The sequence below is a fragment of the Corvus brachyrhynchos genome, unplaced genomic scaffold (assembly GCF_000691975.1).
Source record: "Corvus brachyrhynchos isolate BGI_N302 unplaced genomic scaffold, ASM69197v1 scaffold376, whole genome shotgun sequence".
Classification (NCBI taxonomy): Eukaryota; Metazoa; Chordata; class Aves; order Passeriformes; family Corvidae; genus Corvus; species Corvus brachyrhynchos.
The window spans coordinates 89,394-114,941 of record NW_008238966.1 but is presented as its reverse complement, the minus strand read 5'-3'; the positions used below and the strand labels follow the sequence as shown (position 1 = coordinate 114,941).

Sequence of the window (25,548 nt, the reverse complement as noted above, 5' to 3'; positions counted from 1 at the left end):
CTGAGCCGGTCTGCGGGGAGCTGAGCCAGGGGAGGAAGCATGCGGGGCTACTTAATGGTCTTCTGCCTTATTTGCTGCACCGCGGACGGGCAAATAGTGTATTCCATCGCCGAGGAAACAGAGCGTGGAGCGTCTGTTGGGAACATAGCAAAGGATTTAGGAACAGATGCAGCTACACTTTCAGCTCGGAAATTTCGCATGATCACCGGTTCAAGTAAGCAATATTTTAATATAAATGCCAGCACGGGGGCTTTGTCTGTTAATGAGCCCATAGACAGAGAACAGCTTTGTGAATTAAAGTCTGTCTGTGTTCTGAATTATGAACTCGTGTTAGAAAACCCTCTAGAGCTTTATAGGATGGAATTCAAAGTCTTGGACATAAATGACAACTCCCCCAGCTTTCCCTTAAGTGAATATCATATAAACATGCCTGAGTTCCTGTCACCTGGGGCACGGTTTACACTCCCCAACGCCCAAGATCTTGATGAAGGTGCTAACAGTGTCCAGAATTATACTCTGAGCCCCGATGAACATTTCTATTTGGAAATGCAGATACGCGGGGATGGGAGTAAATATCCCGAACTGGTGCTGAAGAAAGCCTTAGACAGGGAGCAGCAAGCCACTCACAGACTTGTGCTTACAGCCAAAGATGGTGGGAATCCTCCAAAGTCTGGTGATGTCCCGGTAATTGTGACTGTGCTGGATACCAATGACAATGCACCAGAATTTGAGCACTCGGTCTACAGGGCGAGTATCTTGGAAAACTCCCCCAGTGGCACTTTGGTAGTGCAAGTGCACGCCACGGACTTGGATGAAGGTCCAAATGGAGAGGTCAGGTATTCCTTTAGCAATACAACTTCTGCTGACTTACAGCGAATGTTCTCAATTCACCCGCACACTGGGGAGGTGACAGTCAGTGGCGTTTTAGCTGTTCAGAGACCCCTTCTCGAGATGCTTATTGAGGCAAGGGATAATGGGGCATTTGGCATGTCCAGCACAGCTAAGCTGCTGGTGGAAATCACTGACGTGAACAATCATGGCCCAGAGATTACAATTACATCCCTTTCCAGTCCCATTCCTGAGGATGCTGTTCCTGGCACGGTGATAGCTCTGCTGAGTATTTTGGATAAAGACCCTGGGGAGAATGGGAAAGTAACCTGCCAGATCTCTGAAAACCTTCCCTTCCAGTTAAAGCCTTCCCTTCAAAACTACTACAGCCTTGTCACCAGTGAGCTTCTGGACCGAGAGCTGATCAGTGAGTACAACATCACCATTACTGCCACAGACTTGGGTTCTCCTCCTATCACCACTCAGAAGACTGTTTGGGTGCAGATTTCTGACGTGAATGATAACCCCCCTGTCTTCAGTGCTGACACATTCGATGTGTTTGTGGAAGAGAACAATCCACTTGGTGCTTTTCTCTACCAGGTCTCGGCATCTGACCCTGATATAGGGGAGAACGGACGGGTCTCTTACACACTCAGGAATTCCACAGTTGCAGGCAGTGCCCTGACCAGCTTTTTGTCTATGAACTTGGCCAATGGGAGCATCTATGCAAAACGTGCCTTTGATTTTGAGCAGCTTAGGAGCTTCTATTTCCAAGTGGAAGCCAAGGACAACGGGTCACCAGCCTTGAGTGCTTCCATAACAGTGAATGTTTACATCTCAGACCAGAATGACAATGCCCCAGCCATCCTGTACCCCACCAGCCAGAATGGCTCTGTAGCTGTGGAAGTTGTGCCCCGCCTGGCTGATGAGGACTACCTGGTGACCAAAGTGGTGGCAGATGATGAGGACAATGCACAGAATGCCTGGCTTTCCTATCACCTTGCCCATTCCTCCGACTCTACCCTGTTCCAGTTGTCACCGCACACCGGTGAGCTGCGCACCACGCGCTCCATGCGCTCCACTGACTTCCTCAAGCACAAGGTGGTTGTGGTGGTGCGGGACCACGGGGATCCACCGCTCTCCTCCACCGTGACTGTGGGCATCCTGCTGGCTGACACCCTGCCCCAGGCGCTGCCAGACTTTGATGACAGCGGGGAACCACCACCCCTACTCAACGCTACAAACATCTACTTGATCGTTTCCCTTTCCTGTGTCTCATTCATCTTTGCAGCATTCATCTTCTTCCTTGCCATTATCCGGCTGTGCCGCTGCCGGACTTGCTGCTGCAATGGCTGCTGCTGCCCAGCTGATGACTATAAAAAGTATTGCTACAGTGTGCACATGCTGCCCAGCTCCCACCTCCCACCGGACATGCTGGAGGTCACTGGTGTGGGTAAACTGACTCACACCTACTTGTACAGGGCATCTGTAGGTCTTGGGCCTAGTAGCAGCAGCATCCCAAATGGTGATGCTGGGAATGTTCCTAGCGGCTCAAGGTTACAGGTGCCAGGGCCCTGCATCCAAGTGCAGCAGGTCCAAAGTGACCGTTTGAGTGCTGTCCTCGTGGTAAGTACTTCTTCCTTTCACTTTTTTTCTCCCAGACACATGGCCTTGTGTCTGCTCTAGGTTGTTCAGTGCAGAACATACTGTGGGCATTTGCAGGAAAACAGGTTTCGATTCATGGCACCTGGAGGAAATTTCAGTTTCTTTTATATGTTTCCTAAAGCCAAGAATCTCTTTGGCTGAAATATTGTCATGGGGTGGCAGAAGAGATTTTTTTTTTTTCTGCTGCAAACATTAAGGGCTTTCAGACACAACTGATGGTAAGGGTGTAAGTGAAAACTAAATTTCTTGCAAGCCAAGCCATTGTCTTCAGAGAGCTAAGCAGGGGCATGATAAGAGTCCATGCGAGTTTCTAATCAATGGTAGTTCTAAGATACACTGTGTAGAGTCTATGATTTTATTTTTTTAAATATTTTTCTTTATCCCCACCCTGACATTCCTGAGCTTTTTTTCATTGAGGGGGAATAGTTTGTGGAGCCAAGGTGCTGGTTTGCAATGCCCAAGGTAAGTCTGCGGTGGAATAGCAATAATTCAATATCCAGCACCTCTTTAAGAAATGTGATTTGTAGTGTTCCTCTCACTTTCCAAGCAATCCATAGGTTTTGTGAACCTTAAATAATTCTCTTCTGAGCCTCTCACCAAGCTGGGTTCTTCTCAGTAGTGTGATGAGTGATTTTGCAGGAAAAAAATCTTTTTGTGATCACAATGTAGGGCTACAAGGTGGGCTGCAGGCCTGATCTCCTGGGTGTTGCTGCATTACTTGTCTAAGATCCTATATGTATTTTTAATAGGTCCTGGGAGTCATCTTTATATTTTTATGATGTTTTGAGATGTTTTGCCTGCAGACTGTCAAATTCCTTGGTGTGCATAACAGTAACTAACCACTGTTGGTTCTGTCCAGGCCAGTGCTCTGTGTCTGGTAAGAGCTGCTCCAGATGTTTCCAAGGGAAATGTAAGAACTCAGGTTAGACAGACATGGTGTAATCTGCTTCCTGCTGTTGTTTTTTATTCTAGTTTACAATTATTAGAGGCTGTCTTAAATCTGGAGCCATTATGTTTATTTTCACCTTTGAAATCTTTATTGTATCTTTAAATATATGCAAAAGCCCAGCTCCTTTTTGAACCTTGATGTAAGGGTAGCTTCAATAACTTCTTTGGATAATCAAATATACATTCAACTACGTAACACTTTGGTTTATAACTCTTGAATTTCCAAGTAGTGAGTTTTTGTAAATATTCCCTTCTAAAAAGGTCCCAATTTGCTCTTCACTATGCAATTAGTTCATCACACCTTCCCTTATTTATGTGTTGACCAGGTTTGATTTACACATGATGGTTTTCCTAGTATTTAATCAAAGTCACAATCAGTTTTAAATTCTGTAGCAGCAGAGGGTTGCAGGTGTTGTGGGTTTCTCACTGTTCAGAGAGGGGTATGTGGAATACCTAGACCTTGCAAAAGGAAAAGGGTTGGTGTCCTTCCATAAGAAAGTGTAGAGTCTAGGAAAAAGGCAGTTGGCAGTATGTAAAGAAGAATCTGTACCTAATGCACTGGATACTTTGGGAATGTTGTTGATTATTTGAGGATCTGAAAAACAAAAAAGTTGAGCTAGAACTTTTGTAATGGGAAGTTAAAAAACTTTTTGGCAATATCTTAACTCAGAAGGTGTCTGCAAGAACTCTGACAGTGTCTGGGGAGTGTAACTTTGGCTGGAGAGTAGTTCATAATTGCAAAACTAATAATAATGATGACATATATATATAACAACAAAACCAAATAAAAAACCTCAAAAAACTGTCACAACTCATTTCTTTGTTTCAGTTGAGCAAGATCTGGAAACTCAGGTTACCAACACATTAAAGAACCAAGTAATAAGAAAAATGAAGAAGTATCCCTTATCTCCATAATCAGAACAACTAAAATGTGTCTCATTACATCTCACTGTATTTCAGTCATTCAGGTGAATTTTTAAACTTGTAACATAAGACACCTTTTTAGGAGCTTTTGATAGTGGGGAAAAAGAAATCCCAGATGTCATCTTTGGCAATTTTATTTCCTTGGCTTCTAATACTCAGAGGTGTAACCATAGATATGGCTTATGTGGAAAGTCCAAAGGCTTTAATTTAATTGAGCTGAGTAGGGGAGCAGAGGCAGGGACTGTAAAAATCCATCTACCCTTGAAACCAAAATCATGCTGGTTATTATTAATTTGGTGCTGATCATTCCAGTGGCATTCGAGCTGGAGAATTAACTACACATATATATATATTTACCATTAGAAATTTTGGGTTGAAAATTTACAGTTTAATTTTGGATGTTGACTAAATGTAGTCCAAAAGTGCTTTCGCACTGATTCATTTGGACTTAGAAACAAACCTACATGACCCTTTGAGCTTTTGAGGAGGGGTGATGTTATTGCTTCCTAAGAATACGAATGTACCAAAAAGAAAGTAACAAATATTTAAAAGGCAGTAGGAGCAACTTCATAGTTATCCTTCAAAGCACTGAAAAGTATTTAAAAATTACAATTTTAGCAGGACTTAAATAACCTGATTTTTATTTTGTTGGGTTTTTTTAAATTGAGGAGGTGATTCTAATTTTCAGTACATGTGGGATAGAAAAAGGCTGGCAAATATGAAAAGTTAATTGAATTCCCAGAAATTTAGATGTATTTCAAAATTTAGGTTGATTTCTTTATCCTTGTTCTGCTTTTGCTACTGAATGAAACGATAGGCTTGGATGTGTTTACATATGCAGACGCATGAACCCCATTTGTGCTTCTATATTTTCTGTTTGGGTTGGAGCTATAAATAGCTCTATGTATGGCCATAAGAGCAGTAGAGTAAACTGTAATTGTATCTTTTTCAGTATTTTGTTGTGTCTTTCTGCAGCATGGCATAAATGGCAGCTGAGTGAAAAGCATGGTAGGCTGCTGTGCTGTGAGAGAGACAAAGGCACGAGTGGTTACTAAAGTAAGCAGTGGTTCACTGACTGATTTCTGGGATTGTGATGTAGCCATGGATTGCTACAGTTCTTTTGTTTGCTTGTGTTGGCCATTGTGCTACACAAAAGGCCTGTGAGATATTTCTACATTCAGAGCATACTGACCTCTCTGTGACTTGGCATTCAGTATTTAGGTTACACCCAAAAAAATAGATGCAAACCTTGCAATGGAGAATATTTCTCTCTAAACTGTAATGGGAGTGGAATAATTTTGCACAACATGGCATGCATTTCCAGTGACAAAAATGGATCCACTTACATTGAGACAGGCTGCCAATTGAGGCTGAACTGCTGCGGGCTAAGCATCAGTGGCTTCCTCACACAAGTGAAGACCAGATGTGTGTGCAAACCCTCCCTGTGTCTCATTCTGATGGGAATAACAGTCAAATGTAAGAGTGAAGCACCTTCCCAATTCTTTCTGTCAGTGCTAATAACAACCTGTCTCGAACCAGCAGTCTTATGTCCACGTTACAAGAATTAAGTTCTTAGGAAGATTTCTTGGCTGCAAAGGTTACTCTTGAGGTCCAGCCAAGAAAATCCTGGAAGGAGTGATGACCAAAGAAAATTCAGCAAGGGGAAGTGCATCCTTCTGACCACTCCAATTCCCTTTCACAAAGAAGGATGTGTTCAGCAAAAGAGCTCTGAGCCCTGTAAAGGCTACAAATACCTGGGCTGAAACTTTGCTTGTCTGATGCCTGTCCTGGAGAGTTATTTTTAGAAGTAGGGGAAGGGAGAGTGACAGGAGGAGTTGGTTGACACAAAGGGCTTGAGGGGATGTGGAGAGTAATAGGATTGTATTTGGAGATGGATAAGGTGAAGGGGAGGATGAGGTTGAATGGTGACGTGGGCTGAGGAAGGGTAATCCTTGTATGAAATCATAAAACAAGAAAACATAATTTAGATCAAGACTAGTCCTTTCCTGTACCAGTCACCATTTAATCTTAAATATTGAAATTCAAAGATTTAAATTCTAATTGTAAAAATAATCATTTTAATTACAAAATTCACTAGGCTGTGCCCATTATTCCTATTGGAAAGTTATTCCTGTAAGGCTTTGAAATGCTGTTCTGACATCCTGCCAGCTGTTCTTTGCAATGAATTTGTAGACTTTTGATTTTGTGCCAGCAATTCCCTTTTAGTGTGAGTAGTTCTTTCCCTCTTTGCATCTTGCTTTACCCACAGCTTAGAAAGCAACCACATCCTTTCTCAGCCTTTGTTTTACCAAGCTAAACAAGTTGATCCTTTTCAGTCTTTTTTTCCTATGCTCACCTCTGCACTTATCTGATTATGCTGATAACCCTTCTCAGCATCAGTTTTTAATTTTTGGATATATATTTTTTGCATTTCTTGCAAATGTGTGACCAGACCAGACATATATATTTCAGAGAAAGGACTTCCTATGTAGCTAGGAATACTTCCTTGCCCAGGTCATAGGGAATACATCACCTGATTCTTCTTGGGAAGCCAATTACCTTCTCCATAGTTTTAATAAGTTGATTAATCAGTCACAGAAGTATTGTTGCAGAACTTCTTTGGGGGTAGAGGTGGATGGGTAAAGGTTAATTCCCAAGATGGTTCTTCCACCCAAATTCATCCCTCTAAATGCTCTATGTCTGAGTCTTAGATGTTAAAAAGTCTTAGTCACCTGCTCAGAGCAAATCATGCTGTTCATCTTTGTTATATGAGTTTAGACAAAGTCTACAGAGAGCACTGAGAGTAAATGAATGACTTTTATCTTGACAGATAGCAAGATTTTGAAGTGAATGATTCCATATGATCATCTTCTGCAATTGTTGTTAGAATAGCCCAACTTCTTGTGTCTTAAACTTTTCAATGCTGCACTGTATTCAATGTTTTACTAAAATCAGAATAGATGAGATGAATTTCCGTTTGTTTCTATTGAGGAGAATTGAAAACCAGTCTAGCAAATTGTTATCTTTGATAAATCTATGACTATTTTCCTTTCTTTTCAGTGTACCTTCATTTCTCTTTTAGTCTTTCATCCAAATTTGTATCCAAACTGACAGGGTAATGGGCCTGTGGTCACACAGGCTGAATTTCACCATTTTGATTCACTGTCTGCAGTTGTTTTTCTCCAAAGAGATTATTCTACTTCAGACTTGACAGGTTCATATTAAAAAACCAAAAAAACTAAGCCAAAACAAATTCTCTTCAGTCCTATGCTTTTATTTATCAGTTCTTTTAGAAATCTGTGATGAAAATCAGGTAGTGGGGAATCGAGGATGTTTAATTCTCAGCATTTTGGTTCTTCCTTGGTGACAGCAATTTCTGTTCCCCTGAGTAACTTGTCACATATTCAATGTCACACTCAAGATACTGAAAACAGAGGAAAATACAGATTAATTGTCATAAAATGGGATGGTGGCTCTAGGGGATCATTGGTCCATGTGTGCTGTGTGTTTGTACCAATGGCCTGTGCATCCTCTGCTTTCCACTGCAGAGAAGCTGCTGGATTTTAGTGTGGCTCAGTATAACTGTGTTAATGCTGTGGATTTCTGGGATTACAGCTAGCTTGTTTCAAAATAAGGAGTTGTGACTTGCTGAGGACTGTTTAAAATTGCAATTAATCAAAAGAACGGTAACAAAATCCAGCATCTGAACTGAAAAGGGGGGCAAGCAGGCACATGGGAATGAAGGCATTTAGTTGAGGATTTGTAAGGCAAAGAAACAGGGAGGGCAATAGCTCAAGGATTTGGTGCTATCAGAGGCATTTGGAGAATAAAAGCAAATTTGACCAATAAGGCAAGTGGAAGTTAAATATCAGAGAAGGACGGTACATTAAAAAAAAGAGGTTTGTAGCCTCTAGTCTTTAAGCAGTTTCTCTAAGGAAAATGAACACATTTTTGTACTTTGGATTCTTTCTTCTCCAAAGGAATGATTTTTATGTTTTGATCTGTTAGTTCTTCCATCTCCCCCATGGCTGGGCCCAGTCTGATGGGTCTTGGCACTGTGGCTTTTTATTTCTTTCTTACTCTGCAAAAGTCAAGCATCTTTGCACCACCAGTCTGCAAAATCAAAGTGTAACATGTTCTCTCACAAAACCTGAGGGTATTGATTCCAAAAGGTTCTGTGGTGTTACTTCTCAACCTTTTCCAATTCCTTTGTTGGGGTCAGAAGCAAGGGAGCAGGGAAGTCTTACAGCTGAGTGGGCCCTTCATCTTTTGAACTACACAGCTCTTTGCTCTGTGTCTTGGGAATGTATTTTAGACAGCTTTTAGGTTCTGCTTTGTAGCCAATAGTTATATGGAGATCAGTGCAATATCCTTATGGTTAAAGCAGCTTTCCTTACATGATTTTAAATCCTCAGGATTGTATTCATACCTGTAGTATGAAGACATTTCAATGTAAGCCTGAATTCAGTCTTCCAACTTTGTGATTTCAATAAAAGACATATGTGGAGCTACTGGAGACAGGCCAATCATGGGCCCTTAAGATAACCAAGGGATTGAAGCATCTCTCATATGTGGAAAGACAGAGAGCCAGGACTTTTTAGCCCATAAAAGAGAAGGCTGTGGGGTTGGGGGGTTCTTATTAATGTAGGAAAACAGAGCCAGGCCCTTTTCAGGGGTGTCCAGTGAGAGGAAAAGAGGAGGAGGCTCTGTCAAAGCTTAAGTAATTTATTTGTTTTGTTGCTTGGGGTTTTTTCCACTATGAGGATGCTGAACCCTGGCACAGGTTGCCCAGGGAGATTGTGAAGTCTCCATCCTTGCAGAGGTTCAAAAGCCATCTGGCCATGGTCTCAGACAACCTGCTTTACTTGACCTTGCTGAGGTAGTAGGGTTGGACAGGACAGTCTCCAGAGATCCCTTCCAACCTCAACCACTCTGTGACTCTGTGTTGTCCTTAATGGAGAAGTTGACTCAGTCTTCTTCTTTGTAGAATACTAATCTTGTGGAATATGGCCTATGTCAATTCTATTGTCTATATATAGTCCTCCAAGTGAATCCTTCACTTGTTTGGTTTTGCTTTACTCTGTGTGTGTGTTTGGTTTTGTTTTTTATTGAACAGTCATGAGTACCTTAAAGATAATCAAACTCTAAAGCTATTTGTTTTTAATATCATATTGGTAGGAAGGAGATTTAGTGGAAAAAGGAAGTGATTTCTTCCCTCCAGTCAGAGGAGATAGAACTGCTGCCTTATTTCACCTTTTTGGGGCTGATGAAGTAAAATCACCCTAGCAAATAACTTGTGTGGTCAAAGTTGCCAGCTGGAATAGCTTCAAAGGATCTGGGGTTGTTGGTTTAGGACTGCTATTTGCACTTTCATTTGTTTTAATCTTATTATATATTTGTCGAGGGATTAGAATAAGCAAGTTCCTGTCTTCACTTTTACAGCACTGTGCTGCTCTACAAGGCATTCCACCTCTTTAATGCCTGTCACCTTATTAAAAAACTACAGGAAAAATTAACCTGAGCTAATATAGAACATGGAAAGATGCCAGTTTGATCGTGGTCAGAACAGAGCTGCAGAATACAAATGTGCACTCAAAAATATGATCAGTTTGGAGCTCTTAGTGTGGTGGGGCCCTTTACCACTGTCATGCTGTGTTTTATGAAAAAAGGTTTTCTTCACTCAGCCTGCTCAAAGAGCATCCAGATGTTTTTGAATAAAATCCCAAACCATCAAGCTGCCACCATTCTATGAATTAATAGTTCATCACCAAGTGTTTCTCTTCTGTTTTGCTTGTATTCTCATCTAGGATATGGGGCAAATGTGGGTAATGTAGGTAATTGAGGCTCCTGGAAAACTTGTAAAAATGACAGTATTGGATTAAACTGGATTGGGTGGGAAAAAAAAAGAAACATAGTGGCTGCCCAAAACATTTAAAAAGCCAAAGATGACTTTAAATGTTCCTACTCCCTCCTAACTGTGTCTGCAGAACAGAGATCATGTTAGAACAGAAGTAGCAGAAGGATGGAGTTACAATAGCTATGATTTTGTTGTAGGTTTTTCCCCCCTGAAAACACCGACACATTTTTTCTCCTTTGTAAAAAAATATATTGGCTCTAAATTAATCATAGTCTTGGCATAAGTGTTTTATTCTATGCAAAAGTGTGCAGTCTGGAAAATCTCCGTAATTTGTGGCCATTTCAAACACATTAACAATCTCAAACAAATGTAGGTTGCATTATCTCATAAGTTATTACATCTCTGTACCCAGGGTTTCCAGTCACCTCAAAGGTAGCAGAATTATTCTCTTTATCAGCTATAATGCTGTATATTTAGAATGTTCCTGGTCTATATTTGGCTATTGCTAATGCTCAAGCCTGGTTTGCTTCCAATAAAGCTGCTAGAATTTTATATATAAAAGTGTTCTGCCTGAAAAACACTTTTTAGTTACTATTATAAATTGTGTTGAGTCACTTAATATCATGCATTTTTAATGTAGCAATAATTCTTCCAAAAGAATTGGTTTTCAAAATACTTTAACAGAGGAGAAATGGACCAGCAGCAGTTACTGTCAACAGTAGCATCTCGTATCCAAAGATCCAATCTAAATTTGCTTCCTATATTGCAACTCTATATTGTTTATAGGGGGCTATTTTGCTTATACCAAAGGATAGGTTAATGTGTCATCTGAAGAGAACTCACACCTCAGTAACAGATGAAAGGAAATTCAACAGTATGAGCAACTTTAAAATTGTTCTATTTTATTGAATGAAAGCAATTGCAATTGGTGGCCTTGGAGCCATAGACTTCTGTATTTTCAGCTTTGTCCACTACTGAATGAACAAAACCTTTCCAGCATCTTAGGCTGTGTTCATACTGTTACCTGCTACAAAAATGGTCTGATGCATAGAAACCCTGTCATCACAGAAACCCTCAAGTCCCTCAGGGTGATGGTAGGTGTGAATTACCTGTGATAGGTGGGGATTACCTCCTAGACAAGTTTGACCGAACATTTTGGTCATTTCTCAGACTGAGGGTAGTGGAAAACAGTCTTTTTGTCTATAATGAAAGTATCACAGAATTGTATTGTAGAATGGCCTGGATTGGGAGGGACCTTAAAAGATCATCCAGTTTGAACCCTTCTGCCCTTGGCAGGGGCACCTTCCACTACCCCAGGTTGCTCCAACCTGGCCTTGGACACTCCCAGGGATGGGGCAGCCCACGCCTGCTTCAAACCCCATCCAGCCTGGACTACAACACTCCCAGGGATGGGCCAGCCACAGCTTCTCTGGGCAACCTGTGTCAGGGCCACATCACCCTCACAGGGAAGAATTTCTTCCTAATATTCCATCTAGCCCTGCCCTCTGGCATTGGGAAGCCATTCCCCCTTGTTCTGTAACTCCATACTCTTGCAAATAGGCTCTTCATCTTCCTTTTAGACTCCCTTCAGGTACTGGAAGGCCACAATTAGGTCACCGTGAAGCTTCTCTTCTCCAGGTTGAACAATTCCAATTCTCTCAGACTTTCCTCATAGGAGAGGTGCTCCATCCCTCTGAGCAACTTGGTGGCCTCCTCTGGACTCACTCCAACAAGTCCTTGACCTTTCTCTGCTGGAGACCCAAGGGCTGGAGGCAGCTCTGCAGGTGGGGTCTCACCAGAGCTGAGAAGAGAGGCAGAATCCCCTCCTCTGACCTGCTGCCCACGCTACTTTTGATGTGGAATGTGTCTGATCTTTCCTTTAAATATCTTGCTGAAGTTTTGGAAAAAGGGCTTGGTATTTGTTGCAGAGTGGTCTTTATATCATGCTTGATAGCCATTAAGAGCTGCTAAGCTTGGCTGAGTTACAAGCTTTTGAGAAATTATTGTTCACTCTACTTGGTAGATAATCACAAGAGCTGGAGAGCTCAGTTCCCTCTGAGTCCTGCCAGCAGAGAGCCCTGATCCAGCCAAGAGCTGGCAGGACCTTCTGGTAATTGCAGTTGTATGATTGGGGCCCAGACCAAAATTGAGGCTGGGGCTGGAACTGAGGACAGAGGATAGGGAGGAAAAAAAAGCAACAAATGAACACAGTGCCCAGTCCTGGACCAGGGTGTAAGGAAGAGGAGGGTCCCTAATTTCAGCACAGATGGTTTAGAAATGTGAGTCCTGTACGTGGGTGACATTGAAGGCAGCACCTTGTCTGTGGCAGCTTGTTTCACAGTGCCACTAAAAACATATTCAAGGAGTGTAAGGAACTAAGAGAAGTGAACAAATAAGTATCAAAGATGAGCATAAATAGACAGCTTAACTAATTGCATGATGCAACAATACAGCAATTAAACAGAAGTAACACAATGGAAGATAATAGATAAAACATCTGATACCTCAGCAATCTAATAGCTTCTTTCTTCTCCTACTTTTACCTGGAGTAAAGATGCTTTGTTTCAGAGAGACTCTAGCAATGCTGAAGATTGTACAGGCTTTTGTATTGCAGCAGTATTAAAAAAGCCCAGGAAATAACTCATCAGTGTTAAAATTTGGCAGTGTTCCCACTGTGGGTAAATTTAAGTGCCAGGATTCTTGAATGAAGGACTAAAGGAGAACTGAAAGTCTTTGGTGAAAATATTATGTCAAGATTGCTCCCAGTGTTTGTACAGCAGAAAGACAACTATGGTGTTCATGGTTGAAGGATCAGGTGCCCAAATGAAAGCAATATGGATTGATTTGCACCTCCCTGTCTTTCAAAACCTCTTTTTCCCTCTGTTTTTATTTTGTCCTCACCAATGCTTGTCCCTTTTTCCTTACCTTCTCTTGAGGTCCAGTTCCCATTCTCAGAAATGTTTTCAGATTTCACTCTGATTTAAAATACATAAACCCCTGAGAGAGGGACCAGACCCAGTCTCCTGTTTTTACTGAACCAGCATGCAGAAACTCACTGCTTTTTGTGCTCTTATAAACCTTGACTTTGCTGGCTGAAGACTGGCTCTGTTTCCATAGAAATGCCTCCCCTGACCACTGTGGTAGTGGCTTGGGGGGATATGTCCTTCTCAGTGAACTGGATTTGAAGGCCTCTAAACTTTGTCTTTAACCACTGTTCAGTGTGATAAAGAAGCCCAGGAGGTACACTGGTGTTGCTGGACATTACTTTAGTTTTCTTTCCTTACCATGTGGCCAGTAATAGCTTGTACTCCAAATGTGCAATCCTAAAATCTGTCCCCAAAGAGCTCACTTTGCTAGGAATTTCAAATGCAAAGAATCATGCTGAGACACTGCAGGTTTATCTGGTTGTGGAGGACAATGTTTTGATTAGTACAAGGAGAGGGGATTGATTTCAGTGGGTGCATTTGATATCATCCTCCCTGCTTATCACTCAGAGTCTCCCATGTCCTGCTGTGGTTTCTCTGTTCAACGACGGAAGAAATAGGCTGAGCTCAGCTGAGTTGTTAAAAGCTGGAAGCCTGGTGTCATTTGAGGTGTACCAGGGCTAGCAGATACATTCTCTAAGGCTGGGAGATCTGTGCCTTTCTGGAAGGAGCAGCTGAGGACCAGGCAGGATACCCTGTCCTCTGCATCCCACAGCCACTGCCTGCTGTTGCAGGAAGAGGTACAAACAGTGTGGGTTTCCCTCAGCACACAAAAATGTTTGGTTTTGCCACGTGTATGATCCATGCAAAATGCATAAGGTAGTTCTGCATTAATACTACAGCACTAACTCATGCTAAACACCGGGTATAGTCCAGCTTTTAAAGGAATATCTTATTAGGTCCATCATGATGATCTATTCAGTAAGAACTCCCATGCTCAAGGAAACAAATATTGAACTCTTACTAAATTCAAACCATAAATATTTTGTGTCACTGAGGTTTTAAGAATTCCAAAGGGAAGTTTGAAAACAGATTTGCTTAATATTTACTTAAAAATCCCCAAACACTTCTCTCCCTTCAGCACCTAGTGCAAGTAATAAATTATACACGAGCATATGTACCTTATTGCTTGAGACTACCCAAGTATCCTTTCCAGTAGTGCTTTAAACCCTGCCGTGGCCATTTGAGCCCAGATATTGCTGACATTGTATGAACCAATTAAGATACTTGCCAAAAATCATGAAGTCCCTGATGTAACAGTGAACAGAACCCAGCTCCACTGACTTCCTGCTTTTATGGCATGAGATCAACTGCTTCTGCCTCCGTCTTGCTTTTGTCTTGTCCTGATTTCTAAAGCCCCAGTTTAGCTCCAGGGTACTTTTTTCCCCTTCTTGATACTGCATGAGTGCCACTGCTTCTCAGGCCTTCCTCTGGGCTTCTGATCATAATCTGCCCCACCTCATACATTGCATTTCACTTTTTCTTTGCTTCCCCTTCCAAGTACTCTCAGATGCCGTAAATCAGAGGTGAACTTGTTGCACTGGTGAATCTGACAGAGCTACTACAGCAGTGTTGAAGCTGGGCATACAGGTCCTGAACTGGACAGCTGCGATCAGTGGCTTTCCATCATCATCTTAATACCTTGGCCACTGTTTCACCCCGAGGTGTGCCTGTCAGCCTGTACAACACAGGACATTTTTCATGCCATGCTGCCAAATCCTTTTTAATACTGTGTGTGACATGACAGTTCTTGTATTTCCTAAAGTCTGTTCAGCACTGCCTCATTCTCTGCTGCTGTACCCATCCAGGGAATGAGTTGAGAGATGTTGCTGACTGCTCCCATCTCATCTCCCTCCTGCTCTGCTCCTTGCAACCCCTCCAGCTGCCTGGAGCTAGTCCTGTTCTCCAGCAGCAATAACAGCAGTGAGTGCTAGAGCCTGAGGAGCCATGAAGAAGGATGCAGGAGCTGCTGCTGGTGTCTGTATGTAGATAGGGAGGTGGACTTGGAGCAGAGACCTCATACAGCAGTGCCTCATCCCTTTCTTAAAGTCTCTCTGGGTTGTAAAAACCATTATTGCTTTTCCTTCTCTGGACCCCTCCACGCAGTGTTGTCTGTGTTTTTGTTTTAACTTGGTTGCTCACAGCATCTTATGGCTATTGCAATCTCAACCTTTCAGACTGAACTCTTATTCCTCTCAGGGTCTGACCCTGTGTGCAAATTCAGTTTTGCGAAGAAGGATCTGGAATTACTATGTAGGAAATCAGGATTACAGAAGAGTGTGCAAGATCTTGTGGCAGGGAAAATGATATTCTTCTGCAAAATCTCTGAAGTTTCCCACTCTCACTTATTTTCTTGCTAGATTTTGTACACTCACATGCACAAACTCCCAAGCATCAGTGCCTGATGGTCACTGGTGACCAGAATCACTTGTGTCCAGTGCTTTGGGACAAGGGACATTGGCTGTCATGGCTCACAGGCCCATTCTGTTGTGACAAGAGACTGGTCTGGGACTTTGATCCCCATTAGCCATGGGTGCTGTTTGGGATCTTTTGTATCATTGTTTTGTTTCACCTTTTATAGTCTTCAGTAAAATTCTTTAATTTCACGGTTCCCTTGTATTCCCCACTGTGCATCTTAAGGCTCCAGTTTTCTTCTCCATCTTCTTGACACTTTATTTTAGGTCATTTCCCTTCTCTTCATTCATATGGATTAAAACCTCATATAGGGTCCTCTGTAGCAATTAATGCATTATTTTCCTGTTATTCTTTATTTGTACTTTCTTTGTGTGTTTGCACATATGCACACACTTAGAGTCATACTGCCTTTATACTAATCCTAAATATATATTTTTTTGCAAATCTCTGCATGCAAAAGGAAAGAAAGTAAATGGGTGCAAGTCAAATACCATGGATTACAGACAGGAAAAAATCAGGTTAGTTACATGTAATGAACTCAAACTATTGATAAAGTGTTCACAAGAAATGAGGAAGATAAATTGTTGCTGGGGCTTCTTTTGCATAGAATTATTATCAGATTATTTTGGTACATTATCAGGTACTACTTGGAAGCATACAGTTGGAATCCAATTCTCTGTGCTGTTCTGATAACCTTGTTAAATATGACTGAGATTGTAAAGTACAGTAAAGGGCATAAAGTGGCTGGAATGTAGATTCTAAGTCAACAGAGAGAAAACCCCAAAGTTTTGTGTGTCTGTTAGGGTTGGGAGCAAGGAGGGTGTGGAATCCCACTGTGTGCCAGCACCCTGCAGAGAAACACAAATATAAACCAAAATCATTTAGCAGAGAGTGTAAGTCAGGGTCAAATGCTGCTCCTGGTTCTGCTGAGTAAGGAAATCAATGGGACGTGTCCTGAGGTCAGATAATATCAGCAGAATCTGCAGTATTAACATTTTGCCCATCATATACGTGACTATAGGTTATAAATAGTCCAAGAACAGCACAGTTTGGGCAGAAGGATTTTTGTAATAGGATTTGAAGTAAAGATCTTCTAAGCTCAGAAATGCCTGCTGAGAATTAACAAACAAAATGAAATATTTTCCTGCCCTACTTTCCTTGCTTAGCCATTCCTGTGCAGACACATGAAATACAGAGAGCTGTGGAGCAGAATACTGGTCTTATTAAAAAATCCTCACATATTCAGTATGTTTTATGGGGTCTGTGCTCCAATCCCCTCCTGCCTCCTTTATGGCTCTCAGCTGCTCTTTAAAATAGTTGAAGTAGTTTAATTTTCTGTGTGGCTGCATGAGATTTGGCACGTGTATCAGAACTGTAGGCAAAGACCTGCAACTGGAAGTGGAACTGCAAGGGGGGTAAGAGTAGAAGGTTCTTGGGTATTTGCCCATGTTGCTCAGCAAAGCCTTTCCCATTTGTGCTAAAATCTGCCTGGATTCTGTGATGGAGATTTTCCTCAAGAGGAGAAAACAGGGGAAGAGGAGACTGAGGGCAAACCTCATGGCAGCCTACAATTTCCTCATGGGGGACAGGCACTGCTCTCTGCTCTCTGGTGACCAGTGACAGGAGGGGAGGTTTAGGAAAAGGTTCTTCACAGAGGGAGTGGTTGGGCACTGAACAGGCTCCCCAGGGAATGGTCATGGCACCAAACCTGCCAGAATTCAAGAAGTGTTTGGACAGGGCTCTTAGGCACAGGGTGGGATTATTGGGGTGTCCTGTTCAGGGCCAGGAGTTAGACTTCAGTGATCCTTATGGGTCCCTTCTAGCTCAGGATATTCCATGATTCTATTTGTCCTTGGGGTCAAGTTTCTTCCTTCCCCCCATATAGAGAATTGCAAATCTAAACGGTGACTGATGCTGAGCCTCCCGTAAAGGGCTGGAACCAGACGTGCAGAGGTTCACTCCACACCGTATCTGGCTTGTCTGTCATGGCAGCTGTGGTGGGTACACCCTATACCCAACCTGTGTTTCTGCTGGTGAACTCCAGAAGTCCAGAGCACCACCTTCATTGTTCTTTTGGTTGCTCATCCATTCTACAGCAAGGAATTTCCATGATACATAGGCAGATCTTCCTTTTCTGGCTTGGTGGTGGCTGAGCCTCTGGCTGCAGAAAGCTTGGGACTTTTGTCTGACTGCACCAGCCAGGGGTAGAGGTCATGATTTGCTTCACTTCTATGTTTTAAAAAGCATAGCTGTAATGATTTAATTTCCTGGCAAAGTTGACATTGACTTTGTCCAACATCAAGAAAAGAGCAATCAAGCAGTTAATTCTAAAATATAACCTTGAAAGGGAAAGTCATCACTACACTTTTAAGTCTGATTAAGTAGAACTTGTTCTATTAATTTGAGAAATTTAGGGCAGCTCTGTACTATTCAGTATAAGAGCATTTTGGGTCTGATTTTAGATTGAGAAAATCTGTCCATCACTTCTGTGCTGCTTTACATATTTAACTTCAGGAGCAAGTTGTAGCTTGGTGCTGTGTAAGAATATCTTGGTGGTTTGAAACAGAGCCTTGTAGTTCAGAGCTAACCTCCCATACAGCTTTGGAGTAGAGATGTGGAAAGAGTAGGAAGAAATTCTTCCCTGTGAGGGTGGTGAGGCTCTGGCACAGGTTGCCCAGAGAAGCTGTGACTGCCTCATCCCTGGAAGTGTCCAAGGCCAGGTTGGACAGGGCTTGGAGCAACCTGGGCTAGTGGAAGGTGTCCCTGCCTACGGCAGGGGCTGGCATGAGATGCGCTTTAAAGCCACTTCCAACCCAAACCATTCTAAGAGTCACAGAGAAAGAAAGGACAGAACTGTGACTCAGCTGCTGGAAAAAATTTTGAGCAACAAGAACATAGCTTAGGTGTATCCACTGCATGATCCAGCCATCTTCCAGTTGTGCATCTTAGATTTCTACCTGTGTCTTGGGCTGCCTGGAGTGGCTCACAAAACTCTTAAGTGACATTTAAATTGTCACACGGGACTGAAGTTGCAGGTAGGTCTGCTTTGGTGAGAGAATGCACCTGATATTACAACCCAGTTATCGGTTAATAGGTTAATGCCTGCTTCAGCTGGTGTTTTGAAAATACCAGGAAGCAGAGTGGTAGCAGGTGTAAGTCTAGTGAGTCTGGGCTGGGTGCTCCCTCCCTCTCTCAGTGAAAGGTCTGCAACATTTTAGAAGTGTTGAGGATGGATTAGGCAGGCTTGTAAAAGGAAGTTGCAGTGAAAGTATCTGTGAATAACAAAAGCGTGAGTTAACCATTAGGTACAAGGGGTAATCCTGTTAGTACCTTAGCAGGGCAGCTGCTGAGGAAAGGGGGTTTTCACATTGTTGTTTTGTGTCTCTGAACCGAATATGATTGCCCAAATACAGGGCTCAATAAATTAAGCATTGAAATCAAAACATAAAATATGCTTCTATGACTTAAGTTTATCATTCTGTAGCTTGATGTACTTTCATGGATTAGGAGAATTCATGGGATGCTTTCAGGAAATGCAACAAACCTGGAAAAGTCATTAGTGAGCAGAAGAGCGAGAAAGAAAAGTGCAAATGAAGGAGGAGAGAACACCAACCTCCCAAAAAGCAAAATCTGATCCAGCACAAGGCGTGCAGGTTACAGTTAGGGCTTTGACAGTCAATACTTCTAACGGCCTCAAAGACAAACTCAGGTCATCAGTAAAATTGTGATTTCAAACCTACAGGATTGCCAGTTCCTTGTTAGATCCAAACCAGGCAGATTGAGGTTGAGGTTGTTAACTTCTAAGAGACACTTAGGAGTAAGCAGGGAGGATAAACAAAGCTAAGAGGTGTAACTCAGCATGTGTTTTCAAGAGAGGGAATCCACAGTACTTGGGTACTTGTATACTTTAATAATACAAACCTGATCTCTTTTCTCTATTAAAGAGAGGCATGAGCAGGCTCTAAAGAAAATGCCTTTGGTCTTTCTCAGCAGTGAAGAAGGTGACTGTTCCTCATATTACTCCTTGCCTGTACTTTTGATTCTTGCCCTCTATTTTTATACCTAGGTCTCCATTTCCATTGGTTCTGTGCCACTGCTTGGTGCTTAGCTTCCTACTTTATCTGAATTGTGTAGACAAAAATGAAGGGAAAAGGAGATATCAGCATACCTTATCAGCATCATTTTGGAACACAGTGTATTTCTTGTACAGCCACAAGGACAAATGCAAAGCTCCTAGGAGGCTGAGGGGAGAAAAATGTGGAAAAGCAACAGAAAGGGAGAAGGTGAGTGGACATCCTGTGGCTTATGATGAAGGCACATCTTAGGGAATTGAGCACAGCAGTTAGAACTCCTTAAAGCAGAAAACTAAATTGAGTCTTCAGTTTCCAGGCAGTTGTCTACTCGTTTATGATTTCATATGTACATATTCAGTTAAACATTCAGATAATTTCAGGAGGGTCAGAGTTACCTTGTAACCTTATCCCAGTTCTCAAACTCTAAAGAGGGGTGTGAAACACATGTGAATATAAGTATGGAGTAAGGCAGTAGCCAGAGCTGAGAAACAAATTAGATTATAATCACCTGGAAGAGACTTGTTTGCCTCCAGTGTGTCTCATGACCAGTTCACTGAGCTGAAATTTAGTGGTGATTGCTTGAGCTGGAGAATCACAGCCTGCATGGAAGAGTGGTAAAGACTGTGTCTCTGAAGAGAGACAATGGTGATGAAGGAAAACACACCAACAAAAACCTTCAAGAAAGTACTTGGCAGTAAAATAACAGTTACAGGCTTGGTGGTGACTTTAGAAAGGTGAAAGTTATTTTGTTGGTGTCCAAGTTGTTAATGTCCTTCCATTCAGAATGTGACATTATGTGCAATAAATTACAAAAGCATTTTTAAGTCATCAGAAAAATATAGCAGAAGACAGAATGAGTCAGACATATCCATCCTTAAAATTTAGACTAGAAGTGAGAAATAATTGAATGTACTCTGGCGATCAGGAGAAGAAAATAATTTTTTTTCTGTGTATCTTTGTGGTTTATCTCAATTGAAATTTATAACACCAATCTCTCTCCATACCCATCTCCAATTTCTTTACATGCCATTTTCTAGAACAAGCAAGTACATTACTGCAAAGAAATTGTGACCTAAATACAAACAGGATTTTTCCTGGCTGTTTAGCAGCCTTGGTTCCCATAACAGCAACGTTTTAAATAGCCTGGCTTCAGATGCTTGTGATACGAAAAGAAGTTCTCACTAAATTCCTACCAATGGGAAAATGGATTTAAGGAAAGACACGAAAGAACAGAGCCAATCCAACTGAGCAATTTGGCACAGAACCTGTCTATTTCAAACATGGGAGAGGCAGGTTCCAAATGAAAAGATGACTGTTCAAGAAGTAATTCAAGTGTGGAAGATGACTGGGACATAGGAGCAAAGAAGTTGGGCATAGAAATACGTAGTTCACATTCCCTCAGGGAGGCGTTTTGCAGCATTTTTAGGAAAAGTGGGAATCCCAAATCCCCAAGAAATTCCATACAGAAGGCAGACCATAACCTGCCTTTATGTTGCCATATCTCTAGGCAGTATCTTCCTGCTCAGATAGTCCTTGAGGCATGGGAATTCACCAGGAAACACCCTGTACAGTCTCCTTCAGAGAATGGTGGAGGGGGGACCTCACTGAAGTAAGTAGGGTTGCAGAAGATTGCAGGAATCCTGAGAACATGAAGTGAAAGATGGGATTAAACTGAAGAAGTAGTGTGAGGCCCCCCCTTTAAATACCAAAATATTATTTTTCCATAGACCTCATAAATACCCATGGACTAGAAGATGGTGCTAGTCGCCCACATCACAGGAAAAAACTGTGTATAAGAAACTGCACGAACTCATCATTCCCTTACAATTTATTGGTATTGTTTTCCACTTTGGTTGATGTAATCTGGCCTAGGACTGATGGATGTTCCTTTCTCTGGACTTGATTTAATTCTAAGTAAGGCAGACAAATTGCAGGCACCAAATACAAGCAGGCACATAGAGGAAATCTAGTTTTTTCTAGAGAATGACAGCACTTACCTGTTTGTTAATGGCTAAACTATGGATTTTGTGGACTTGTCTCCATATTTTTTGCACACAGTTTTATCAGTAGGCTGAAACAATGTCTTTTTTTTATACAGGATTCAAGCAAACTCATTGCTACTAAAATCCTGTGCAGAAATTTGAAGTCCAGTGCTTGGAGCTGGTGTCTTCCCACCAGTTTAGAAAGGAGTTACATCATGACACTGAGTCATTGACTCTAATGTTTGAGGGATATGAGTTACTGAACGTGAAATTATTTACAAAGAAGTGAAATGTCTTTTCAGATGTCAAAACACCTTGGAGTTCTTCAGTTTACATGTTGTACTTTCACATCTTTCTTGTTTCTGGTACGTCTTTCTCTCCCTTTTGCTGTATGAGACTCAGAAATAGCCAGAGGAGGGACTTTGCGTAGTGTTCTGCAATGAAGCAAATTGAACATAAATTTATTGCTGCCCAAGCAAGTTTATGAGATCCCTGTCACAACTTTATAGAAAAAAATTGCTTGTATAAGTGTGATTTGAAGTGGATGAACTTTTCAAGGGCCTAAATACGTACAGAACTGTATCTGTATATAATTGTATCATTACCAAGAGAAAAATCTGCACAGACATGTTTCTGTGGCACTGCATCAGGCTGCTGCTAATTCAGACATATCTATATGTAGAACTGTTTCAAGGAAGACTTGCAGAGAAATGTGAGGATTTTCCATACTAAAATAGTTCTATTACTATGGTTGTTGGGGTAGATACATATCAATGTATGACTATCTTGAAACATACTTGCTTTTCTTGTGCAGGACTTGATAAAATCAGTATTCTTTGCTCCACCTGTATGTTTGTACTTGTACCATTTAATTTAGCCAAGCTAATTAAAGCAGTGCAGTTTTTGTATGTCAGCAAATACCAGAGGCCTGTGTATATAGACACTGCATACAGGCAGTATCCAATCACTCCAGGGGTTATCAGGTTTATCAGCTGTTTTTGCTGCAGGGATGAATTCTGATTCTCTTGCTTGTGTGCATTGTTCTGAACTCAATGGGCACATTTTTCTTTGGTGAGATTTGAAGGTGTTTCAAAATTTTAATGCTTAGGTGAAATTTCAAGAAATTACTGAGAAGGAAAACTCTGGAAAAAAGAAAACTAGGAAGCCCCTAAGCCTTGATTCAATTGCAACTGAAATTACATTTTTCTGTGTTTCAACTTTTGTCTATTACTAGAAAAATCAATATTACTACAGACCAGATCCTGAAGTGTTTTCTCAATTGAAGATTTTCCTGAATTAAAAATCATGGTCTGCAGGACTGACTCAGCATTAACACTGAAGCTGATAGAAATAACTAAAATTATTATGACCATTGATGAATTTTATATAGATTTTAAAGGACTTGAGGAACTTTTAATCAGAACAGAACACATTTTGGTATATCACTTATCCACTCTGTAGTCAGCATTAACTTCATAAAGCAAGCATTTTTGAGGAAGACTGTGACATTTGTGCAATGTTACTGTAAATAAGCCAAGTTATAGTATCAATTTATACAGTGATTATCAGAGTAATAATTATTTAAGTTTATAAAACTTACAAAAAAGGCAAGAAACCAGAAAATCCTAGATCTTAAAATTCTGGAAACAGGAGAAAAATTTTCTTAGGAACCTGAGGTTTAGTGACATCTTTGATGGGAATGAAAATATTATGGAACATGTGTGTATCGTCTCTATTGGGGTTTATGTTCTGTGGTGTTTTACAAAACTTTGGCTGTGCAGAGTCTTAGCTGACCACTGAGACACGGGGTGTGAGGAAAGATGAACTGAGGTAATGTGTAAATAGTGGGGTGGGTGAGGGTTTGAAGGTTCGTCAGCCCTTCCTTGTTGAAATACACTAGAGCAGAGCCTGAATGTCCATCACTAGTAACTCGCTGAGGTCCAGAAACTGTGAAATCTTCCTTGCTTGTATTAAACCCCCTGGATGTGTGATCAGTGTGTTTCATTCAAACACTGGGTAAAGTCAACTTGTGGCTAGAAAGCTCTTGCCTACAGAGACGTGTTTTATCTTCCCACCACCTCCTACCCATGGGCATTGTCCATTCCTGGAGAGTCTTCATTAACATCTTTAAGGCAGGGCCTTAGATGTTGCCAGTGTTGCTGGGGCTTTTGGCCTTTTACTGTTGTTTTGTAGGTTTGTTAGAGAACTTTGTGGGTGTACACATGAAGTTGTGGGGCAGAGGTGATCTGTGGACTGTCTGGATGAAATCACTGTGTGATTATTTGGAAAACTGAGGGTGTCTCTCTTCAGGTTTCTGTCTTACATGTTGGCTGCAAGTTGCTTTGACACATGGCTGTACAGTCCACGTATGTTAGTGCTGCTGTAACTTTTATTTTTATTGCATTCAGCAGGGTATTGGGTTCTTTGATGGGTGTTTTTTTCATTCTTTGTTTTGTTGGTTAGGTTTTCATGGGGTTTTTTGATGTTGGACTTCTTTTGTTTGGTTGGGGTTTTTTTGTTTGTTTGTGAGACTGTCAAAAACTATTTTGTTCTGTGACTATTGTGATCTTGAAGGTGGGTACCTAGCCAAAAAATTGAAGTTAATTTTTTTCTAAGTGTTTGGCTCCTGGCAACTGGTTGAAATAGGCAATTTTCCAGGTGTTCTAGGCACTTGGCATCTCTATCTTCCCGTGTTGGTCTGCACAGACCTACATTTATCCTACTTAAAAATATTAAACAGGGTTGGGTGATTGGACAGCAGTAATTGCAGACACTGGGATATTGGGCATATTAGAATAAATATGAGAATAAATACTTGGGCCACAAAAATGGGTGGAGAATAAAGGAACCATCAGCCACAATGGGGTGATACTGTCTCTTTTGGTAGAGGTGGCCACAGATAAAAGCTGATAGATGGTAGTAATTCTTAGTGGTGCTGAGTCAGAATGAGGGCAGTTGTGCTCCAGGGTTTTTGCATCAGATACATTAGAGCAAAAACTTCAGATATTTATAGTGTTCTCAAAAATCTACCAACATGGTGAGGGGTGCAATGAAAGAGGTTTTAGCTGAATGTTGGGGTCACCCCCTCCCCTTGATAGACCAGCCCGATCCAGAGAGGATTTTTTTGGATGTTCAAAAAGACTTTGTGAGGAATGAAAGGGGAAAAACCAACAGGGAAAGAAACACTTGTAGAGAAATAGTTTCTGCATTGGGTAGTAGGTACAACATAGTTGCACAGCTGGAGGACTACAGCCTATGGTTTGTCTTGTTAAATCTCTCAGCTTTGTGACTTAGGTGGTGTACGAATGAGAGCTTAAGTTTATTATCTTTGCTGGGACTTGTGACATTGGGGTAAAACTCATTGCAGGTGCAGCATCCTCAACCCCACTGCTGAGTTTGTTCAATTTCACGACTGTTTTTTTGTCAGTTCTCTGTCACAAGGGTAGAGGAGGAAAAAACTGTAACTGGAAAACAGATCATGTTCCATCTTCTCTGCAGCTGCACCTGATCACCTTGAGCCTGTGTGTTGCATTGGATGAGAAACTGAGGCTCACCTTAAATGCTCATAACTCATGGGTGTGACTTGCAGAATTGTCTCAGCCGAGCGGAGGTGGGTGGAAGCAGCGCAGAGGTGCCCACAGAGGTTGGGCAGGGGGATAGTGCTGCAGCAAGAATGAATCTCCGAAGGAGCACAGGGGCAGGTCTCCAAGAAAGAGGTCGTCAAACCCACTGCAGCAACACACAAACGGCACCAGACCTGGCTGGAAGCCCATTTTGTTCGGAGCTCTGCGCTGATTTAACCCTCTCAAGCGGACGTACTTTAGCGCTGCAGCAGCAGGTCCACAAGTGAATGCAGTTGTCAGCTCCCCCAG

General features: G+C 41.7%; 1 protein-coding gene across 1 annotated transcript in view; it reads left to right on the top strand.

Annotated features, from left to right (window-relative positions):
• Nucleotides 1–39: 39 nt before the first annotated feature.
• Nucleotides 40–25,548, top strand: part of LOC103618710 — a 72,972-nt gene continuing 47,463 nt past the window's right edge. The window contains exon 1 of the mRNA XM_017738664.1: nucleotides 40–2,454. Coding sequence (XP_017594153.1) covers nucleotides 40–2,454 — 2,415 coding nt within the window. The remainder of the gene's footprint in view (nucleotides 2,455–25,548) is intronic.